The sequence below is a fragment of the Fukomys damarensis genome, unplaced genomic scaffold, assembly GCF_012274545.1.
Source record: "Fukomys damarensis isolate Sample0158 unplaced genomic scaffold, DMR_v1.0_HiC HiC_scaffold_15, whole genome shotgun sequence".
Classification (NCBI taxonomy): Eukaryota; Metazoa; Chordata; class Mammalia; order Rodentia; family Bathyergidae; genus Fukomys; species Fukomys damarensis.
The window spans coordinates 23,138,028-23,160,072 of NW_022900927.1; the positions used below are offsets into that span (position 1 = coordinate 23,138,028).

At 41.0% G+C, this 22,045-nt stretch overlaps 1 protein-coding gene across 3 annotated transcripts in view; it reads right to left on the bottom strand.

The window, feature by feature from the left end:
- Prim1 (DNA primase subunit 1) overlaps window positions 1-18,868 on the bottom strand; it is a 28,622-nt gene extending 9,754 nt beyond the window's left edge. The window contains exons 1-11 of one of the 3 annotated variants that reach the window (XM_033763711.1): window positions 18,681-18,868; window positions 17,791-17,948; window positions 14,619-14,725; window positions 14,474-14,547; window positions 13,200-13,336; window positions 12,248-12,306; window positions 10,430-10,536; window positions 9,592-9,683; window positions 9,117-9,255; window positions 1,658-1,727; window positions 543-634 (exon numbers count right to left, since the gene is read on the bottom strand). In XM_033763711.1, the coding sequence (XP_033619602.1) occupies window positions 543-634; window positions 1,658-1,727; window positions 9,117-9,255; window positions 9,592-9,683; window positions 10,430-10,536; window positions 12,248-12,306; window positions 13,200-13,336; window positions 14,474-14,547; window positions 14,619-14,725; window positions 17,791-17,948; window positions 18,681-18,783 (1,138 nt within the window). In that variant the 5' untranslated portion in view covers window positions 18,784-18,868. The other 2 variants (XM_010644647.3, XM_010644648.3) reach the window with 2 other exon arrangements.
- Window positions 18,869-22,045: the final 3,177 nt, after the last annotated feature.

Consider the following 22,045-nt stretch of genomic DNA (forward strand, 5'->3'; position numbering starts at 1 on the left):
AAAGGGAACAGAAAACATCCATGCAGAGGGGACAGGAGCTGGAGGACTGGGGACAAGATGAACTTTAATATTCCTGCCAGCCCAAAGAAAGACACTCAGCCTCAGTCCAGCAACATAAAGAAAACTGTCATAGTATTAAGAGGAGGAGGAGGAGGAAGAGCAGAAGGAGGTTTTAACATGAGAGCTCACACTACAAAACTCTTCATGAAAACAGAGGAAAGCCTTCACGATTGTTGTGACCCTGGCTTTGCTTTCTTGGACATGACATAAGCATGGGCAACAGGGCCAGGATTTAGCTCAGTGGCTCCGCTGCCTGCCTCACAAGTACAAGGACCCAAATTAAATCCCTGATTAAAAAAAAAAAAGTGACGCTTCAGGCTGGGTAGGGTAGTGCATGCTTCTAATCCTAGCACTGGCAAGGATGAGGCAGGAGGATCGCTGTGGGTTCCAAGCCATCCTGAACTACACAGGGAGACTTTGTCTCAAAAAGCAAGCAAGCAAGCAAACAAACAAACAAGTGAAGACTCAGTATATTAACCTACCTTTGGTTCTGTGTTTGATATCAGATTCAGCTTCATTCTCCGCTATTTCGTTTTCATTAGTGGAAATGACATCCAATTCATGGCAAATGGAGCTACAAGTAGCAGAGTGAGAGAATTTTCAAGTTGGTTTCTGGTCAGCACTACCAAGTAAATGCTAGCACATGAATTCCGTAGACTTTCTGTGAAAAAATTATGTGGCCCAGCTCAGCATGTAGCTCAGTGATAACAAGAAACCATTTGCCTAGCATGCTAAGGCCCTGGGTTCAATCCCCAGGCTACAAAAAAAAAAAATGTCTATTTTTTGGTCTTTGAAAGTCTTATTGTAGTTTTTCATGCATGTTATTAAAGCTTATGAAATCTTTCTTTCCCCCTCAGGCCCTTGTGCTCACCAGGCAGGTGTGGCACCACTGAGCTACATCCCTGCCTCATTGTGAAATCTTATAGTAAAGAAAAAAATTTGTTTTGCAGTGGTAGAATTGAACCCAGGGCTTTACATATTCTAGGCAAGTACTCTATGATGGACAGATATCCTCAGCCCTAAGTAGATTTTTTTTTTTTGGTACCAGTGATCAAACTTGGGCCCTTGCACTTGCAAGGCAGGCGGTGGAACCACTGAGCCAAATCCCCGTCTCCCTAAATAGATTTTTTAATAGAGCCAGGCATGGTGGCACACACCTATAATCCCAGCACTTGGGAGGCTGAGGTAGGAGTGAGTTCAAGACCAGCCTGGGTTACACAGTGAGTTCCAGGGCAGTTTCAACTACAAAGTAAAACCTTGTCTCAAAAAACAAACAAAAAAAGCAAAACAAAACAAAAAAGATTTTTAATATACTCAAGTTGCCATTTCCCAGACTATTTTTGGTGCTGGGCACTGAATCCTGGGTCCTTACCACTATGTTATACCCTCAGCCCTCCCAGACTTATTTGATCTTAAAATCTTTCGTAAAATAGCTGAGTTTTAAACACATATTACTTATTATGGCATCATAATCTTAGAATCAAATATCCACATAACCAAATAACCATTCCTGTGTAGCTACCTTTCTAAGAAGGGATCCAATATAATCTATTTCAAATTCACATTCACAAAGAGTGATCAATGATCTGGAGCATACCTTATTGTTGGAACAGTAAAGGGGTCAAATTGATCTACTTTCTGTAAATCAATAGGCACAGAAATGCGACCTGTAAGAATCAGAAGTTATAAACTGATTATGGAACACTAATCATCATAGGTTATCTTCTATGAGTTATTTTTCGTTAAAATTTTATAGAGGGTTAATTTATCTGTTACTAAGAATATTAAATATAAATTACTTTCACATTGGTTGTACCTCTTATCTTAAACAAAAAACTTATGTGAAGAATGTTGAGCTATTTCCCAGTTATTTTTATTTTTATTTCCACATTTAGAAATAAGACACATTTTAAAATTCCAAGCTGTGTGTGGTAGCATATGCTTATAATGCCTGTGTTTGGGAGGTTGATACAGGAGGACAGCCAAGAGCTCAAGGCTAGTCTGGGCTACTGAGTGAATTCAAGGCCAGCCTGAACTATATAGCAAGACCTTGCCTCAAAAAAACAAAATAAAATTCCATATTTAAGTTCAGAAAATCTCAAATTTAGTGAGTCTATAAAATGTAATAAAATAGACGGATATAATTTATTACATTGCTTGGTTTATTTGCTGAGTTCAAAACAGACACCTACATGTTGGATATCTTTCTTTTCCCCCCATGTTGGACTTTTTTTTTTTTCTTGAAAGAAGGTCTCCCTATATAGTTCAGGCTGGTCTTGAACTCACTCTGGATCCCAGCTTGGCCTTGAATTTATGGTAATTCTCTTGCCTCAGCATCCAAGTGCTGGGATTACAGGGGGGCAGCACCATGTCTGGTTATGTTGAACATCTTATTTATTTAATATTTTTTGTACCAGGGATCTAACTGAGACCTTGTGCTTGTGAGGCAGGTGGCAGAAGCACTGAGCTAAATCCCCAGCCCTGAAAATCTTTTGAAAACATTTTGGAAATAAAATACGGTCATGTGCCATAATGACATGTTGGTTAACAATGGGCCATTCAGGGCCAGGGATTTAGCTCAGTGGCACCATGGCTGTCTCATAAATGCAAGGTACTGAGTTCAATCCCCAGTACCAACCACCCAAAAATTCCCCAAAATCCCAAAACAAAAAATGGGCCATCTGTATTATATTGTTTTGTGACATAACTGTCTTAAATCTGTGTAAGCACCATATATGCTGTGAAGCTTGTATAATGATGAAATAAATCAAGGATGTGTGTCTCAGAAAGTACCCCTGTTTAGTGAAGCACAACCTTTGATAACATATTATTCTTGTTTAATATCCAAACTTGGGGCAACATATTAAAATTTACATCTCAAAAATGATATAATAAAGCTGGGATGGTAATACACACCTATAATCTCAGCATTTGGGAAGCTGAGGCAAGAGGATTGCCTCAAGTTTGAGGACAACCTGGGTTACATAATGAGCTCAAGGCCAGCCTGAACTACATAATAAGACTATCTCAAAAACACACAAAAGCCACCATGCCTGTAATCCCAGCACTCGGGAGGCTGAGGCAGGAGGATCACTATGAGTTCCAGATCAGCCTAGGCTACATAGTGAGTTCCAGGTCAGTTTCAATTACATAGGGAGACCCTGTCTCAAAAACAAAACAAAACAAAACAAAACAAAAAAACACCCCAAAAAGATATAATAAACTGGGCACAGTAGTGCATGTCTGTTATTGCAGCTATTCACAAGGCTAAGGCACAGGGGCCAGTTTGGGCAACTTAGTGAGATCCTGTCTCAAAAGAAGAAGCAGCAAAATAAAAAGGGGCTGGGGTTGTGTGTGGCTCAGTGGTAGAGCCCTTGCTTAGGACTTGAAAAGCCCTGGGTTCTATCCCCAGTAGTAAAAAAACAAAACAAAACAGATGTAATGAAGCTAAAGAACCCCAAGAGAATAACAAGTAATAAGGGAACTGGGAGTTGTTTGAAGATAGAATAAAAAGACTGCAAGGGAGCTGGAGATTTAGCTCAGTGGTGCTGCTGCCTACCTCAAAAGTGCGATGTCCTGAGTTTGATCCCCCAACCAAAAGAACAACAAACAAACAAAAAAGACTGCAGGGTCTGGAATGTAGTTCAGAGGTACTGTACTGACTGGCAAGCACAAGGTCCTGAGTTCAATTCCCAGTACAGAGAAAACAAACAAACTGCAGCTACTTGATATGGAAAAGGATACAATAAAATGTATATACAAAAAAAATGTATACACAGTACTGCTGGGCATGGCGGTTCATGCCTGTAATCCCAGCACTTGGGAGGCTGAGGTGGGAGGATCGCCATGAGTTTGAGGCCACCCTGCGGTAAGCAGTGAGTTCAGGGCCAACCTGAACTACAAAGGCAGACCCTGCCTCCAAAAACCAAACCAAACCAAACCAAACCAAACCAAACCAAACCACATTTTCTGGTGTGAAAAACCAAAAGTGGAAATAAGGACTAAAATCTACAACAGACATTGGGAAATGAGAAAATGTTCAAATGAGAAGGGGAACAAGGGAGGGGGAGGGGAAAAGGAAGAAGGGACAAGAAAAAAAAATCGAAGGAAAGAATGAAAACAAAGCTTTTGTATATAGGGTGATTGTTCAAATGAGAAGGGGAACAAGGGAGGGGGAGGGGAAAAGGAAGAAGGGACAAGAAAAAAAATCGAAGGAAAGAATGAAAACAAAGCTTTTGTATATAGGGTGGGGAGGGAATGGGGGAAAAAGAAGCAGGATATATCATGTATATATCATGTACTGGTACAAACTCCCTATGATGAATGTTATTACTATGTATATCTAAAATGTTCCAGTAAATGTTTGACCCCACTCCCCTGCAAGTATGAACTGCAGTCATTACAGATTATTAAAGGAAACGAGGCAGTTTGGAAGAATTCAATGTGTGCCACACTCTTTTAAGGACTTTACATTTTACTGTTTTGGTTTTCTTTTTCTTCTGTTTTTTTGAGACAGGGTCTCTCTATGTAGTAGAGCCTGGCCTTGAACTCACTATATAGTCTAAGCTGGCCTAGAACTCATGGTGATCTTCCTGCCTGGTTCACCCCAGTGCTGGGATTACAAGTGTGTGCTACCATGCCCCCTGCTTTTACGATGTATAGTCTATGCTGGTCTGGAACTTATTAAGTAGGCCAGAATGGCCTTGAACTTGTGGTGGGGATCCTCCTGCTTTATAGTCTGCAGAGTACTGGGATTACAGGTATGAGTCAACATACCTGGCAAGACTTCATTTTAGACTGTTATCATAATCACCCATTGAGATAAGATACTTTATCTCCACTTTATTTATTTATTGTTTTTTGGAGACAGGGTCTCACTGTGTAGTTGAGACTGACCTGGAACTCACTATGTAGCCCAGGCTGGACTCGAACTCACAGTGATTCTCCTGCCTCAGCCTCCGGAGTGCTGGGATTACAGGCGTGGGACACCATGCCCAACTTGTCTCCACTTTAAAGATTAAAAAATTGAGACAGAGATTAATTTAGGGTTTTACAGCAAATGGTAGAGTTGGATTGCTGACACTAAAGAGGATGATCATACATTTCTCTATTATGTCCCTTGGTTGGATGAAGCAGTTTTATGCCAATGTAGCCACTTTTATATAAATTTTGAGGTCAGTTTCAGTCTTCAAATTATATCTAAGACAAACATAAGAGTAAAGCCTGAGACTTCCGAAAACAAAAACTTAGGGAAACGGCATAGTTGGAAACGCACAAAATTTTGAGTTTTAAGAACTGAAGTTATAGGGCCAGGGATTTAGCTCAACGGCACCGTGCCTGCCTCACAAGTGCAAGGTACTAAGTTCAATCCCCAGTACCGCAAACAAACAAATAAAACAAAAAGTAACTCTGAAGAACTGAAGTCACTAACAAAAGCTATCCTGGGTAAAAAGAGCAAAGTGAGAGCGATCACAATCCCAGACCTGAAGTTATACTACAGTTACTGTGATAAAAGCAGCATGGGGGGCAGGGATTTAGCTCAGTGGTTCTGCCAATTGCCTCACAAGTGCAAGGACCTGAATTTGATCCCCGTACCAAAAAACAAAACAAAACAAAAAAGCAGCACGGTATTGGCATAAAAACAAACACAAGGATTAATGGAAAAGAACAGAGGATGTAGAAACTACCCCACACACATTCAGCCACATTGTCTTTGACAAAGGAGCCAAACATTTACACTGGAAGAAAGATAGCCTCCTTAAAAGCGGCGTTAGGAAAACTGGCTACCCACATGCATAAAATTGAATCTAGACCTATATCTCTCAGCAAGTACTAAACTAAAAGCAAAATTGATTAAAAAAAAATATCAAGGAACTAAATGTTAAACCAGAAACTTTTTTTGTACTAGGGATCAAATTCAGGACCTTCCACTTGCGAGGCAGGCAGTGGCACCCTGAGCTAAATCCCCAGCCCATTAGCTTCTCAGTTAACTTTTTTTCTTCTTCTTGGTACTAGGGACTGAACTCAGGACCTTGTGATTGGGAGGAAGGCACAGCTCCACTGATCTAAACCCCTAGCCCCCAGAAACTCTGAACCTCATGTAAGACTAGATAGATAGGTGAGTCTCTGTAAGTCACAGGCATAGGCAAGGACTTTCTGAACAGAACTCCAGCTGCACAGAAAACAGTTGAGAATCATCAAATGGGATCACATTAAATTAAAATGCTTCTGTGCAGTGAAAAAAACAATTGAGAGTTGCTGGGCATGGTAGCATTTTCCTGTAATCCCAAAACTTGACAGGCTGAGGCAGAAGGATCACCATAAATTTGAGGCCTGGACTACATATTGAGTTCAAGGCCAGTCTGAACTACACAGTCCCGTCTCAAAACAAAACAAAACAAAACAAAAAAAACAACCTGGGCTCCCCAGGCCATCCGCAGTGGCGGTGGATGTTATGAGCAGCTCCCTGCTCTGGCTTGAGAGATGGTTCTGGTTTGGAGTACGCCCTCAGTTCCCTGCCGGGCTGTGGCTGGAAGGGACAGGAAGGAACAAGGTGCTCCCAGCTTCTGTTCAGTCACTGAGGAGCACCCCGCCCCCCTGCCCCGGGCCAATGGGTCAGGTGAGGCCAGGGCAGACAAGAGCCAGATGTCCTGGTCACCTCTAGCTCCAGTTTTTCCAGAGAGTGACAAGTAGTTACAAGTCCCTTGATGCCTTCCCTTAGGAATTGGCAATATGCACCAAGAAAATGCTTCTACAAGAAAAACAATCGAGATTCACATACAGATATCTTCATACTGGTTACCAGAATTGAAAGAGAAGTTGGAGATGTCCATCCATTCATCTACTTTAGAAATCCTAACAGAAAATGAAGCCCTATTCTGAAATGAGTTATTTTGCTCAGGATATTTCATTTCTGCACAGGACACAGTTGAAACAGAGGCAGAGCAGGAAAGACGACAAAAGAGAAATTTAAGTGATAGGAAGAGAAATGGAAAGACACAGCACAAGAAGAATATCCAGGAGGGCCGGGGATTTAGCTCAGCAGTTCAGTGGCCTGCCTTGTAAGCAACAAGGACCAGAGTTCAATCCCCAGTACAAAAAAAAAAGAAGACTATCCATCAGAAAGAGACCAAGATAGATTTAGTTACAGAAAGGGCCAAGACCCACCCTCAGTCACAGGAGAATAGATACAGAGATACAGGTCCTGCAAGTGGCGCTCACAAAAGCTCAAACAGGAGGAAAAGGTAGGAACACACAGGGAAAGATGGAATGAGGCATACAAGGAGAAAGAAAACAACAGCCTTTCATAGGACAATATTTCCTTTAGGCTAGCACCAAGAAAAGCCATTTAAAGAAATGTGGCACAGCCAGGCATAGTGGTGCTTGCTTGTAATCCCAGCTACTTAGGAGGCTGAGATAGGAGGGTCATAAGTTCAGCCAGGCATGGTGGCACGTGCCTGTAATTATAGCATTTGGAAGACTAGGACGATCACTGTGAGTTTAAGGCCAGCCTAAACTACATAACAAGACCCTGTCTCAAAAAACACAAAACAAATAAACAAAAAGTAAAACTTAAAAGTTGGAGGCCAGCCCGGACAATTTAGTGAGACCATCTCACTACAACATTACAACAATCTCCACTACCACATTAAAGGGGGGGTATGGTGGTGCACGCCTGTAATCCTGACACTCAGGAGGCAGAGGCAGGAGGATCACTTCGAGTTTGATGCCAGCCTGGGCTACATAGTGAGTTCAAGCCCAGCCTGAACTACATAGTGAGACCCTGTCTCAAAAAACAACCAACCAAATTATATACATACAAACAAATGATTTCTCCACCTGCCTCACAACATGGCTGGGAGAACTGAGATAATATTTTCAAAAATATAAATTAAATCACATGCTGGACATTAAAGAAAAAAACAACAACAAAAAAAAACCCCAAGAGCGAAAACAAATTACTGAATGGGAAAAACTTTTTTGCCAGTGATTCCTCAGAGGACTCATTTAATTTAGAATATATAAAGAATTCAAGCTGAGTGTGGTGGCTCATGCCTGTAATCCCAGCACTCTGGAGGCTGAGGCAGGAGGATCGCTGTGAGTTCGAGACCAGCCTGGGCTACATAGTGAGTTCCAGGTCAGTCTCAACTACATATCAAACAAACAAACAAAAATAAAAAAATGGCTGGGGATGTAGCTAAATGCAAATGCCCTGGTTTAATCCCCAGTGCTGGGGAGGAGCTGTAGGTCGGGGAGGGTAGGGAGAACTGAACTGTTCCCAGCACTGACACAATTTGTTTCATGACTTTGAACAACTCATTTTAACCTCTTGGGATATTATTTTCTCATCTGAGCAACAGGAGCTTTTGTACTGTGATTTCTAGGTCCTTCTTTTCTAAGTCCAATTCTTTTTTTTTTTTTTTTGTATTTTTTGGTACTGGGGATTGAAGGCAGGACCTTGTACTTACAAGGCAAGACAGGCACCACTGAGCTAAATCCCCAGCCCCTTTGTTTTGTTTTTTGAGCCTGGGTCACACTATGTGGTCCAGGCTGGTCTCAAACTCATGGCAATCCTCCTGCCTCAGCTTCATAAATGCCGGGATTATAGGCATGCACCACCACTCTGGGTTTAAATTGTTACCAATTCTAATTTAAACAACGAACCTCTCAAACCTAACTGAAAGAACATTAACATAGCAGATTTATTTATTTATTCATTCATTCATTCATTCATTCATTTATTTATTTATTTATTTTTTATTTGAGACAGGGTCTCACTATGTAGTTGAGACTGACCTGGAACTCACTATGTATCCCAGGCCGGGCTCAACTCACAGATCCTCCTGCCTCAGCCTCCTGAGTGCTAGGATTATAGGCGTGCCCCACCAAGCCCAGCATAATAGCAGAAACTTTAACTGACAATAAAAAAAATAATTTAGGTACTACCTAGAAGAGCAGTCTTCAGTCTTTATTGCTAGAGATGTATTCGCACCTTAATGATGTGCTTGCTAAAACAAAAAATAACTTAATTTTCCTACTCCCTTTACATATTGTACCTGTTTTAGGATGAACACTAAAAGGGCTCTTCAGTAAATGATTGATTCCTTTGCTAACATTAATATCCAGCCGTGGAAAACAGTATTGCAGCATAATCTCCCACTCCAGCCAGGGTCCACACTTGTCATTTTTGATATTCTAGAAGCAGATGCAAGTCCAGTGTGAGGATTAGTAGGAACTTCTCAGTAGTTCTTTGTTTTTATTCATTGTATTAAATACAAGCAGATGATTTATTTGAAGGTGGGGAAAGGAGAAGAAAGAGAGGGGGAGAGAGCGGGGGAGAGAGAGAGAGAGCAAGAGAGAGAGAGCGAGAAAGCTATTCTGGAGGAGCAGCGAGTATGTGAAAAGGAAATATTCCAAGCATGTCTTTAAAGAAAGTTAAAAAGTGACCTTCAATCATCTTTAACCGATCAAACAAAACAATTAGAACTCAATTAAAAAGTACATTGTAATCACAGATATCAAGGAATATACCTGACTTGTGCTGGTTATTCTTCTCAGATGCTCCCAACGCTGAAGTGAGCTCTGAGACCTCTGGAAGCATGTTTGGAGTTCTTCGTGAATTGGTGATGCGACATTAAGGAACACATTCATTTAGAGCACATCAACAAACAACTTAGTTTTTAGTATCACCACAAGGATATACAAAGCTTGCATGTATATGTATATATTTTGTTGTTTTGTTTTTTGAGACAGGGTCTGCTATGCAGTTCAGGTTGACCTTGAACTCACTATGTAGCCCCGTCTGGCCTCAATCTCAGAGCAATCCTCCTGCCTCAGCCTCCTGAATGCTGGGATTATGGACATGTGTCAGCATGCCCAGCTTCATTTCTTATGGCATTCTAGATTAGAGATGCAAAAGTGGAGAAATACAAAAGGTATTTTGTAGCCGGGTGTGGTGGCACTTGCTTGCTGTTCCAGGACTCAGGAGGCTGAGGCAGGAGGATCACTGTGAGTTCCAGGTCAGCTTGGGTTACCCAATGAGTTCAGGTCAGCCTGAACTACACTGCCAAGATCCTATCTAGTTTCTTTCTTGTTTTCCCCCTTTGGTTTTTTGAGACAGGGTCTCACTATGTAGTTGAGACCTAGAACTCACTATGCAGCCCAGGCTGGTTTTGAACTCACAGTGATACTCCTGCCTCAGCCTCCGGAGTGCTGGGATTACAGGCATGCACCACCACACCCAGCTCCAAAACTCTCTCTCTCTAAAAAAAAAAAAAGAAAAAAAAAAGATTAAATTTACATGTAAGCACATTTGATATTACATATCAATATAACTTGCTCAGATAGGAATGGTTTCAGAAAAGGATATTCTCAGGAAGAAGGGCTAAAATCTTATCCCAGCTTTCTTTATTTTCAAGAATATCTTGATCAACCAAGGCATATTCTTCAAAGTATTTTTTAATTATGTTTATAGATCTTCTGTAAGAATAACAATAACAAAGTCCCAATACTACAGACAACATATAGAACTTTAGTTATTATTGCCATTGGGTGGGAGGTTACTGCTTATTTTTTCTGAATTTCTAGAACTTAACTAGGTAAGATGGGAATAACACCCCTTTGCTAGGCTAAGAGTTGAAATAAGACACTTCAAGGGGAAAGAACCTAGCATACTAGCTGGCACAGGATTGGTATTCTAGAAATATTTACTGTTTTAATTTTTTTTTGATACCAGTGATTGAACTCAGGCCCTTGTGCTTGCGAGGCAGGTGGTGGGACTACTGAGCCAAATCCCCAGCCCACTGTTAAAAATTTTTTCCCCCAGAAATGCTTACTTCTTAAACTCTACAAACAAGAAGTTTAGCAGCATCATAAAAGTGCAACAGTGTAGAAAATAACCCAGTGTAACATATCAGTATTAGAAGGCGGGACAATCTAAAGTCTTCTGTGAATTGCTTGCTTTAACATCTGAAGTGTGCAGTGTTTGGACTTTGCAAACATACTTCACATCTACTGTGCCATTTAATCTCTGCTACAACTCTGTGAGACAGGTACAGCACATGTTCTGTCCATCATATAGATAAGGAAGCAGAGGCTTGACAATTTATCAAGTTTATACTGTGCAGCAGGATAGGGGCTCTTCTGATGGAATGCCTTTTCCACTATCCTACAGAAGTACTGAATTCAATAGAAAAAGCATGGGCTTCGGAGTTAGGCCCATGAATGCTAAATGTAACAACTGTGTGATGCCAAACAAATGATATAATCTTTCTAAAACTCACTTTCCTCATTTGTAAATGGGGTATGTTGAATAACTGTAGAAGCTATAAGGAATATTGCAGCATAAATATACATTCAACTAACTGTAGCTGTTATTATTATAAAATGCTAACCAGATGCGAAAATTGATAGCAAGACAATTTTTTTTTTAGACCCAAAGTCACACTTAGTTTCCTCTACAAGAGACAATAACATAAATCTTTTTAACAGAAATCTCAGGTCATGAGAGGCCAGACAGATCCAAAGAAGGAAGATGAAAAAAAAATTTTTTTTGGTACCAGGGATTGAACTCAGGTCCTTAACACTTTCAAGGCAGGGGGCGGAACCACTGAGCTAACCCCTGGCCCAGGAAGATGAAAATTCAATCAAGATGAAGATAAAAAATTAATCAAAAGGCACTATATGATACCACCTAATACCTATTACCCTGGTGGTAGCAGGCTAAGGAGGATTAAGCTACAGCAAATTATCTAATGTGAATGTTAGGGTTGACAAAGCAGGAAGCAAGAATTTGGGCCAAGGGGATATCTGACCAAGAAAAGGTTGAAATGGCTGTAGATAAAGCCAAACAGAAAGGAATAGGTAGAGGGGTCAGGGATTTTAGCTCAGTGGTGCTGCCGCCTGCCTCGTAAACACAAGGACCTGAGTTCAATCCCTGGTACCAAAACAAACAAATAAACAAACAAAACCCCAGAAAAGTATAGGTAGGAGAATACAAATTATATATACATAGGCATGCAAATGATGACAGGTCAGGTTTCTTCCTCCCGAGAAAGATTTGCTGTACTGTATTATCCCCCTTCCCACTTTCACAATCCCACCCAATAGCTGACAGATAGCAAGACAATTCTAAAAGCACATGCAAGCAAATCAGATACAACTTAATTGGAGTCTTTTCCAAACAGACCTGACAAAAGGGTGAATTTTTTCACTTAGATGAACTTTCTTTTTAACATCCTGGCCACCCTGCAATATAGAACATCAAAAAAGAATTTATGTATATTACATACAGAATAATTAAAAAATTTCTTTACTGTATTTTACTATTACATTTAAAAGTATACAACTTCATATATTAATTTTTCTTTTATCAAAGGAAGATACAGCAAATGTGAAATCTCTTAATGTAGCTACTATGGCTTTATTTTAAAAAATTGCTCCATTACTTTTGTAGATGAGGTCTTGCTAAGTTGCTCAGGTCATTCTCAAATTCAATGGGTCAAGTGATTTTCCTTCTTCAGTGTTCTGAATGTTGGGACTACAATCAGGTCCTACCATGCCCTGGTTGCTACTATGACTTTATATGATTATTGGTAAGATCATCTACTCTAGAATGCGAATGCTATAAAAATAGCTTAAAAAAAATTTTTTTTGTAGTCCTAGGGATCAAACTCAGGGGCACTGTATCACTAAGCTACATTCATACTTCTTTTTAATTTTATCTTGAGACAGAATATTACAAAATTGCCCAGGCTGGCCTGGAGTTTGTGCTCTTTCTGCTTCAGACTCCCAAGTAGCTGGAATTCAGGCATGGGCCACCATGCCTGGCTTTTGTTTTATTTTGAGACAGACAGATCTTGCTGTGTTGCCCAGGATCATCTCAAATTTGTGATTCTCCCCCCTTAGCTTCCCAAGCATCTGGGATTACAGGTGCGTATCATCGACTCCAGCAAGACAGCTTAAAAAAAAAATTTTTTTTTTTTTGTACCGGGGATCGAAGCTGGGTCTTTGTGCTTGTGAGGCAGGCAGTAGAACAACTGAGCTAAATCCCAGGCCCCAACAGCTTAAATTTTTGTTATTAAGCAAGCCAGGGTTGCTATCAGCTAGGAAATAAAGCAATGTAAATAAGAAGTCCTTACCTTTACAAGACTCAAATACTCAACTATACCAGAACGTACTGTTGAGGACAATTTCCTAACTGATTCATCACAGACCCAACAATGAACACCTCTCCTTCCAGAAAAAACCCACAGACGATGCTTAAATCCAAAGTCCTCTGCGGAGGGGAGAAATAAATAGGTTTTAAGAAAATGTGTAAGCTCTTAGTTCTTGCTTACTTCCTTAGCTTCATTTTTTATCTGTTCACACATGCTTTCACGTAAACCATACTAAATTACCTATTTATTGTGCCTCTCATATTTTTGCTTTAATGTCTTTATCCCATTCTTATCTTCTGGCCAAACATTTCTTTATGCTCAGCACTTTCATTTGTCCCTGACCACTGGTGATTTATCCTTGAAAATAATCTAGGAATACTAGAGAGTTAATATTTTTAAAGTATTTAGAACAGTGCCTGGCACATAATAAACTCTCTATGTAAGAGTTAGCTACCATTATCACTATCACCACCTCTTCTACAAAGCTTTTTATAACTCAATTATTCTGTTCCCATTCTTTTTTTTTTTTTTTGGCACTAGGGATTAAAACTAGGACTTTTGGACTAAACTCATGCCTAGTGCTCTCCTGCCCCTTGAACTTTTGCAACACGGTCTTGCTTAGTTGCCAAGGTTGGGTTTGAATTTGTGATCCTCTTGCCTCAGCCTCCTACAGTGCTGGAATTACAGCTGTCCACCACCACACCTGGCTGTGCCCATTCCTATATGCATCTTGGTGTTCTACAACCCCATAGGTCCCTATGTGTATTACTTCATAAATGTAGACTGTGTAACCTACTTGCAGTAAGAATTGTTATCTTTTACACTTCCCTCATTTAGAACAGTACTTAACAGAGTTGCTCAATAGAGGACTGAATTGGGAGAAAATACAACGGTTTGTTCAACAGCTATATTAAAGTTTCCACTACAATTTTATTTGTTCTTTGGAGGTAATAGGGATTGAACCCAGGGACTTTGGACTGAGTTACATTTCTAGCCCTTTTGTAAATTCTCATGAAGTTGCTAATTTGCCTACCTAGACTTTCACAACTTGTGATTTTCCTGCCTCAACTCCCAGAGTCTCGGAATTACAGACATATGTCATTTACTACAACTTTGTTTTATTTAATTTATTTTCCTCTCAAATGTTTCGAGGAGACATATTAGAAATATGTGAGCTCTGACTTTAAAACACAGAGACTAATGTTCAGAGAAGAGATTCTTACATTTGACCCCACTTAGATACTACCAATACTTGCCCTTCAGTGCTCGGTCAATGATGCGTATGGCCATTGTCATGAGAGTCCAGCACTTGGAGCATATGTCTGCAGAGCTGGAACAGAGGCACCATTACTCACTGTCACCGATACCTTCCACCCCAACAGCAAGGCACACGGTCCTTACCCACAGCATCTTCTCACATCATCATAGTCTGTCATGTCAATGTCAAACACCAGTTCTTTCTCCTGAGCCTGGAAGGCTCCCAGCTTCACTGCATTGTGTTGACTGGGCTATAAATATAAAATATCGATTAGTTTTTAAAGAAGCTGGTATATTGTTAAGATTTCTGATTTTCTTTTTTGGTACTGGGGATCTAACTCAGGACTTTGAGCTTGCAAGGCAGGTACAGTGACACTGAGCTAAATCCCCGGCTCTAAAATCGCTTATTTTCTACTCACATGTTAAAAGGGACCAAAGAAAAACAAAAACTATATAATGACAAGCGTATGTCAGTTAAAGTTCATTACTTTGGAGCCCACACATTCAGAACTGATGACAGTTTTAATTTTTATCTTTTTAAAACAGTACGATGAGCTGGGCATGGTGGCGCTTGCCTGTAATCCCAGCACTCAGGAGGCTGAGGCAGGAGGATTGCTGTGAGTTTGAGACCAGCCTGGGCTACATAGTGAGTTCCAGGTCAGTCTCAACTACATAGTGAGACCCTGTCTCAAAAAATCCGAAACAAACAAACAAACAAAAACCAAAACAAAACAGTATGATGAGTATATGGCCACTATAAATATGTGTTGATTGATAAAAACAATAAAATTATTTTTAGGTTTCTGATAAGGAAAAGTCCATACAACGTCCTATTGCAAGTTGTTTTAAAGACCTTTCCTTATTACTATACATATGGTACAACAAATATGTACTTATTTAAAAATTTTCAATGATTTAAAAAGATCTTCCCAATTACTTAGGAGTGAGACCTTATTACTGTTGTTATTTTCCCTCTTGAGACAAAAGTCTCATTATGTAGTCCAGGCTGGCCCTGAACTCACTATGTAGCCCAGGATGGCCTCAAATTTGCAGCAACCCTCCTGCCTCAGCCTCCTGAGTGCTGGGATTATGGGCATGCACCACCATGCCAGCCTGAGATCTTATTATTAAGAGGCTATAATCTTCCAAGTAAAGAAAATGGACGGACTGTGGCTATTTCATTTGCTTCCTCCAAACTCACAAAAAAAGCTTTTTTTTTTGGGTGGTGGTACTAGAAATTAAACCCAGAGCTTTTGCACTGAACTACAGACCTATTTATTTACTCGTTTTTGAGGCAGGTCTTGTTATGTAGTTCAGGCTGGCCTTGACTTGCTGAGCCTCCTGCCTCATCCTCCAAAATGCTGGGATTACAGGTGAGCACCACCAGACTTTTTTATTTTGAGAAAGGGTCTTGCTAATGCACTAAACTGCCCAAGCTAGACTTAAACTTTCAATTTTCCTGCTTTAGCATCTCAGAGTGCTGTGATTACAGGGGTGTACCACCATGTCGGGCTCCGACTGTAACTTTTTATTTATTTATTTTTTACTTATTGTTTTGAGACAGGGTCTTGCTATGTAGCCCAGGCTGTCCTTGAACTTGTGACAATTCTCCTGCCTCAGCCTCTTCAGCACTGGGATTACAGCATTATTATGCCACCATGCCTAATAACTCTAATATTTAATCTGATAAAAACTATCATAAGAGCATGTAGACTGTACTTTTGGGGAGGGCTAAATCCTCATGTGCCAGAGTAGAACATCAGTAGACATTGCTTCCAATGGAAAATTGAAAGAAATATAAGCCTGTTACTTAGAGAAAAGGAAGTAGGTACCATGAGAAACAGATAAAAGAAACTGACTGCTTTTGGGTAGCAGGAAATGAAGAGGTACAATATTTGATTTTTAGCCTAACAGAAGTATTTGCTTTTTATAAACTCTACGTGCATATATAACTGACAAAAATCACATAGAAAACACAAAAAGACAAGTCTATAGATGACTCTGTCTTGAACCACTTAAAAAGAAAAAAAATGGCTGCGTGTAGTGGTGCATGCCTGTAATCCCTGCACTCTGGGAAGCTAAGGCAGGAGAATTACAAGTTTGAGCCTAGCCTGGGCAACTTAGTGCGATCCTGTCTCAAAAGAAAAAAAGTCTGGGAGTGTAGCTCAGTATGAATGCCCCGGGTTCAAACCACAGCAACATGATACACACAAAGAGACTTTAGACTTTTTTCTTCTCTCAGTATTAGGAAAAAGAAAGTAGAGTGGTATGCTGGTCTTTCTTTAGTTTTATCTAACCTCTACAGAGGAATAAATTTCAAAGCACTTTTCTTACTTTTCTCCTTACCTTGAGGATAGTAGATAAGTCTGGGGTTGGGTCAGAAAAATTGGAATCAAGTCCTACCTGTATTTGGAAATTTTGTGATTTTGGGCCAACTATTTAAGTTCTCCAGGCCTTTTTTCTTCTTTGTAAAAAGAATGAGGCTTGATAGGAGGAACAAGTTATATACAATATGAAAACTCCATCCAAAACTGGTTTGTTCATTCATTCAACAAATATTTATGTGTACTTTCTCTTCCAGGAACTATATTAGGCACTTAGGATATACCAGTGGCAGGGGTCAGAGGAGCAGCAGGTTGTTCTAGTGCTACTTGAGTAAAGACTTGAAAGAAGGAAGGGAATGAATCAAGTAGATAACTGGGGAAATGGATTTTAGGCTGTAAAACAGTCCAAGCAATGCAAAGTGTGACATGAGTAGAGCAAATGAGGAGAACTAAAGAGTTTTGAGTATGAGTGACAGGGGACATTATAGTTTTGAGCAGAGGAATCACGAATCTAAATTGCTTCAAAAGGATCCCTTTGGCTGCTGTGTTGAGAATGGACTCCAGTCTACAGCACAAACTGTTGGCTTCTCACATTAATTCAGATGAGAGATGGCGGTGGTAGCACAGGCAATAGCAGCTGGACTGGACTTTATAATACAGCCAAAGGGATTTTTTCTGGTACTAGAGCTCAAACCCAGGATCTAGTGCAAGGCAGGTGCAGGCTGGCCTCCAACTCATGGTGGTTCTCCTGCCTCAGCTTCCTGATTGCTGAGATTGTAGGTGTGTGTCACCATGCTCAGCTTCAATTTTTTTTGAACTACCGAGAATGTAACCAATTTACTTCCAAATGATTTCCAGTATTGTGTCAAAGAACAAAAATGATTACAATACACTTGTTTAAAAATGAGGATTTTCAACTACAATAAATTCTGGGGGCACCAATGCTTGATTCATAAAACAAAACAAAAGACATACACAAAAAGACTTCTTACTCTGTGGGAATATACTGCGCCTATATCAATCTTGTATGGATTCATTTTCTGTATTTCCTTTTCCAGATCACTCTGATTGTTGAAGGATTGGTAGCGAATGTAAATGTCATCTTTCAATGTGAATGAAAATTCGCGGTTTTGAAAGTAATTCTTTACCACTGCAAAATAAGTATGCATTTTAGAATATTGTACTTCATTCAGCATAGGGCATTATAACACTAGCCAATGGGAGATTTTTAAAAATGAATCCCTGTGTTCAACACTGTTCTAGATATGAAAAGAGAGAACCTAGTCCTAAATTTTAAGTTTTCCATTCCACATTTGCTAAGAAAAAGTAATAATGAGAAGAAAGATGAGTAAGTATTATAAATGCGCAATGCCACCTTTCTCTTTGGCAGGCACTAAAAAATTCAGCTGTGAGGATGAAAGTACCTCTTTTTCTTCTCTGACCCTGATGCATATCAAGCCTTTGAAGGTTTCTGCCAGGACCAAGTTAACCAATTAACCGACGTTCATTAGGTTCACGCTCAGCCTTTTACACCAGTGAGGTGGTGGGCATGATGAAATGCTGGGCGCGGTGGCACACGCCTGTGATCCCAGCTACTCGGGAGGCTGAGGCACGAGGATCCTAAATTTGAGAACAACCTGGGCCACTGTCTCAAAAATAAAACAATAGAAACGGTTGGGAATGTAGCTCAATAGAAGAGTGCTTCCTTAGTACGTGCGAGACCTTGGGTTTCATCCCCAGCACTAAACACAAAACAGGGCACTGAGGCACCCGCCAGTTCCCAGAGACCAGGAGGTACCGGACACTGTCTAGGTACGCCCTGCCTGGAAAGTCCTCACTTTGCTCCAGGCCCACTATCCATCCCGCCCCCAGCCTCCATCACCTCCGCCGTAGTTGAGCCAGCGATAGTACTGGGAGTAGGGGAAGAGCCTTCGGTAATACAGCTTGAGCAGCTCGGGCAGCTCCGCAGGATCAAAGGACTCCATTATCTCGGAACCTCTAGTCAGTAACACCGCAAGAATTGGCGGGAACCACGCAGCCGGAGGTCCCGCTAGTACGCAGGCGCGTTGAAGCCGCGGCTGGCGTCTGCCGGGGTCTCTGGGTATTGTAGTTCCCACAGCCTGCTGGAGTCGCCGTCCCCGCCCACCGGCCGGGACAAGGGGAGGTTCAACCGCAGCTTTCGGGTCCTAGAGGCCAAATCCTCTCTAGAAAGTGTCTCCGGGAAGGTGAAACCCTTGGATGTTGATTTAGGTTATCAAGACACATTTAAAAATATGTCCTATGCAAACTATGAATGTTCTAGAAAAAAACACCAATATCTTTAAAAATAGGAGGCGATGCATGTCTATAATCCCAGCCCTTGGAACTGAGGAAGATCACAAATTCGAGCCCAGCCTGGGCAACTCAGCGAGACCCTGCAAATAAAAAGGCCAGGGGATGTAGCACAGTGGGAAGCCCTGGCTTCAGTCCCTGTTTAGAGAGTCTCTAGTAAACTACTATTAGCCTAATCCTGAAAACATTCACGGTCTTCCCAACTCTTCTGGGTAAATGGTCAACAATGGGCTTCAGGCAAAACATTATTTGAAAATCCCCGGACACCCTATGTAGAATTTAGTTGGTTTTCCCAACCTCTATGCATCACCCGGTTTTGGATTCGGTGAATTTCATTGCTGGCAGGATTCTCATTCCAACTATAGTAACAGCTTTGCTTTGCAGAGTGTTGTTGTCCAGAACCGCATCGCTACTAGCTTCTACTTTTTTTTTTGTTTCATTCTCCCCGCCCCCGCCCTTCTTTTTGCGGTACTTGGGATTGACTCTAGGGCCTTAGCACTGAGCAACATCCCCAGCCCTTTAAACGCTTTATTTTTTTTTATTTTCAGGCAAGGAGTTACCAAACTGCTAGTGAGGACCAAGTTTCCAGGTCACGGTGGGCTCCATTCCCCTTACCCAGAATAGAGTAAATGCAAAAGTTCCTTTCTGAAAAATTCCATTCTATGTGGCAGTTTCTCTGTGCTTCTGTTCCTCTTTTAGGGCAAGTTCCTCTTTTAAGATGTTAAGATAAGCTTCTTTGTGTGTGACTTATTAATATAGGAATTAGTTATAGCTGATATAGGAACTAATTATAGTTGATATAGAAGCTTCTTTTTGTGTGATCTAATCAATATAGGAATTAGTTATAGCTGATATAGGAATTAATTATAATTGACATAGTTATATATCTTAGCAAAAAAAATCAGATGATCTAATGAAAAGAGGAACTAATTCTTTAAATGAAGGCATTAGGTAACTTTCCAATATGTACCCTCCCAGTACCCCTGATGATTTTGCAAATATAAGCATTAGGTAATGTTCCAATGTGCCCTCCCGGTGCCCCTTGATTGTCCCATGATAAGAGAGAACTAAATATAGCAATTATAAGCAGAAAAATCCTATATAAACCCACTTCAAAAATGGATCTGGGCTCTCAGTCTGAAGCCACTGTGACGGTGAGACCTGAGAGTCCAGGCTCGAGCTTGTAATAAACTCCTCTTGCAATTGCATCGGGCATGACTCCTTGATGGTCTTTGGGGACTTTGTGACTTGGGCACAACACTAGTTTGCCTGGGCTGGGCTCAAATTTGGGATACTCCTGTGTCAGTCTTCCACAGGCACGTCCCCCTCCCTCCAAGTTTCTTAGCTTCCTTTTTGCTGCCTTTAGTAACTGACTTCTTTGATTCTTCCAATTCCAGGCTGGTAAGGAGGGGAGGACTTTAAGGAGCTAAGATAAGGGGAGAAAGCAAAGGAAATTATACATAGCATGCCAGTTGCTGAAGCAAGAGTTTTGCAAAAGAGGGTTTATTTATGTAAGAAACGATGGCTGTGTCTTTTCTATCAAACAGGAGTACCTCCATTTTGGACTCTAGTCCACCCTAGGTGGCTCCTCCTGAACACATCAAGTTACCAGAAATGCCTGCTCAGTTTAGACTCAGGGAACACAGCTAACAGGTAAAGATAACTTACCAACAGCCAAGGACTTTCAGTGCCCCATTCTTCCCCTACCCCACTCCCTTAACTACCCTGCACAGAAACCCTTCATGCTTAAACTAGCCAGTCAGGATAGATTGTAAACCTTCAACTGACCAATGGGGGAAAAGGTCAGCTGCTTCTCCTGTATTAGAGATAAAAGAGGCAACCCTCTTTTGTCCTGTGCACCTGCTACCTCATTGCTGGTGTATGCTTGCACCCTTTTGCAAAAGTAAAAAGCCTTGTTGAGATTTCTTGGTGTCTGAGTGCTTCTGTTCTGTATCTGCATCAACAAATTGAATCTGGTGGCTTATTTCCAACATTAACAAGACTGACAGGAGGAGATGGGAGCACTATTGCAAATCCACTTGCTGAGGAAGATACTGTTTAGGGTTGTTTATGGAATTAAGAGACCATTGGTGCAATTAGTTCAATCCCCGGTATCAAAAAACAAACAAACAAAAAACCAAGAAACCATTGTCTGGCAAGATTGGTGTTAAGAGCAAGTTACTAAAAACAATAAATTGTGAGATGGCTTATTCAGGTTCCACCTTGGTTTCCTTTCTACTCTGTATGGTTGCTGAATGTTTGTGCTTTCACAGACTTTCTGTTTTGAAACCTAATCACCACCATGGTAGTATTAGGAGGCGGGTGTGGGGCACCACTTCTGCCTATTCTCAAAGCCCGGGCATCTCAGGACACTTAAGAACATCTGAGGGACATGCGCATAACAGGCCATGGATCTAAGAATGATTAACATACTTCACTATACATGTGCAACATGGACAAGGTCATGCAACAGGTGTTTAGTTTCTCCATGTCTCAGTCCACTGTTAAGATGCTATAACTCCTGTGAGCTAAAGAACACTGTAACCTTTTGGTAGTTGTGTTTGCTATGTAGCTGTCTTTGCTGCTTTGTTTTTCTTTTTGGTACCGGGGATCAAACTTGGGACCTTGTGCTTGCGAGACAGGTAGAGGAACCACTGAGCTAAATCCCTGGCCCTGTCTTTGCTGTTTTGCTGAGCGAATAGAGACCTGCAGCTCCTGAGCTCTGGAGCTGCAGCTCCAACTTTCATGTGCTGATGCCGCTCTGATGTTGATGACTGACTCTCTGCATGTGTTGTTCTTATTGGGGAATTAATTAACTCACTTGCAAAGGACGAGGTAAACGGACACCTCTTCAGGTGTCTCCTGAGGAGGTTGAGCCTCAGCCCTCACAGGAAGAGCACTTGGGACTTTATCAGC